At 37.8% G+C, this 2,111-nt stretch overlaps 1 protein-coding gene across 1 annotated transcript; it reads right to left on the bottom strand.

Moving 5' to 3' along the window:
• Nucleotides 1-383: 383 nt before the first annotated feature.
• LOC102885563 (olfactory receptor 4F15) lies at nucleotides 384-1,322 on the bottom strand. The gene has a single exon (XM_006906928.1). The coding sequence runs from the start codon at nucleotides 1,320-1,322 to the stop codon at nucleotides 384-386; it is 939 nt and encodes a 312-aa protein (XP_006906990.1).
• Nucleotides 1,323-2,111: the final 789 nt, after the last annotated feature.

Genomic DNA, 2,111 nt, shown 5'->3' with positions numbered 1-2,111 from the left:
AATTTAGGTGTTTACTGACATCCTTCCCTTTGGAACACTAACAGCTCCTGGCACACCCTCAACTACCGGGAGCCATTAAAAATAAATTAGTCTGCTTGCACAATGACAAAGATTTGAGAGATGATCAAGAACTTGGATAGAGTTGAAGAATAAGATTTATCTTCTACTTTAAGTGATCCTTCAAGACTGGAAGAGGTGGCTGTTTTATCTAATGCATGGAAACCAACACAGAGTCAGCAAAGTGAAGAAGCAAAGGAATGTGCTTCAAACAAAAGAACGAGTTAAGACCTTAGAAAGATGGCACAGTCTTCATGAGGACTGACTAATAGGTACAGAAAATTTATGAATAGTCTCTTGGAAATTTTGTGTTTCAATAAAGCCATTTAGTAATTTTTTCTAAAACTCATAAGCCGACTGAACACTCTATTCATTGCCATCTTCATCTCTCTGTTCCTAAATGTGTAAATGACTGAATTTAGAAATGGAGTTAAAACTGCATCAAATATGGCTAGATATTTATCCAGATGTGTTGAAGAAGAGGGCCACATATAGAAAAAAATCAGTGGACCAAAGAATAAAATCACCACAGTAATATGAGCTGACAGTGTGGAAAGAGCCTTGGATGAACCACCTGAGGAGTGTTTCTGTAGAGTGGCCAGGATGAAGATGTAAGAGAGGATCAGCAAGAAGAAAGCACCCAAGGAAATGAACCCACTATTGGCAGTGACCATGAACTCCAATTTATAGGTATCTGTGCAAGCAAGTTTGATGAGCCGAGGTATGTCACAGTAAAAGCTGTCTACTACATTAGGGCCACAGAAGGGCAAGTTTACCACAAATGCCAACTGGGCCAAAGAGTGAATGAGACCAATTGTCCAAGCAACCACTAAAATCAAAATGCACATGCGTGGGCTCATGATGGTCAGGTAGTGGAGAGGCTTACTTATGGCCACATATCTGTCAAAGGCCATGGCAATGAGCAGCACCATCTCAGTGCCTCCAACAGCATGACTAAAGAAGATCTGAGCTATACAACCCCAAAAGGAAATGACTTTCTGCTTCCTGAAAAGATCACAAATCATCTTGGGTGCTGCAATGGAGCAAAATATCAGGTCAATTATGGAGAGATTGGCTAACAGAAAATACATGGGGGAGTGTAAAGAAGGATCAGAAGTCACAGTGACCACTATGAAGAGATTTCCCACCATACTAGACATATAAAAAAGACAAGAAAAGCAAAAAAGAAGAAGCTGGATCTCCCAGGAATTGGAGAGTCCCAGGAACACAAACTCAGACACCACAGAGTGGTTGGCTCCATTCATTGGCTCACTTGGTTAGGTGCACTCTTCCATTACCTAAAGGAAGAAAATGAGAAAACTCAAATTAATACTATTATATTAGTACGCTCTATGGAAAAGTATATAAATTTGGAAGTCAAATATTACCTGTGCTTTTCACAAAAGTCAAATAAGATTCTGTTGGCCACTATTGCTGTCATTACACATGACAGTAACTGAATTGTCAGGTGGTCTTGCTAGCACAGGTGAGCGATCTAGTGGACTGGTACCCATGGATGCACCTGATGAAACCACAAACAAAAGATATTCAATATTAAATTGCTTTATCAGTATGATCAATGTTAACTATCCCCTCCAGGGAAGAGCAATAACCAATCTCATATACTAGATGGGCAATAGTGGACTATTCTATGACAAACAGACTTATAAGATCCTGTGACTGATTTTGTTCCTCAAGCCAAAAATTATTCTTCTCTATTTTACACTTCTCAAAATATAATAAATTCATTAACATCCAAATCAAATGAAACCTCATCTGTCTCACCTTCCTTATGGCCTACCTATACATCTACATTTACTTATTATATTTAGAATTGGTCACATGTCTATTTCCTCCATATGATTATAAATTACTCAAAGTTATAAATCATCAAGCCTTTAAATTTTTAGCCCCATACAGTATCTTTCAATTATTAGGTAGTGAAAAAATTTTTTTGAATGAATGAATGATTAGACTGAATTAGGCCCTATCTATTAACTCATTGCCTTCAACAAACATTTGTCAAGAACTTGCTATATGCCAGGAAGTAATCT

Source organism: Pteropus alecto, unplaced genomic scaffold, assembly GCF_000325575.1.
Source record: "Pteropus alecto unplaced genomic scaffold, ASM32557v1 scaffold462, whole genome shotgun sequence".
In the NCBI taxonomy this organism is placed as follows: Eukaryota; Metazoa; Chordata; class Mammalia; order Chiroptera; family Pteropodidae; genus Pteropus; species Pteropus alecto.
The sequence above is the reverse complement of the archived record's forward strand: the minus strand, read 5'-3'. Positions and strand labels throughout refer to the sequence as shown.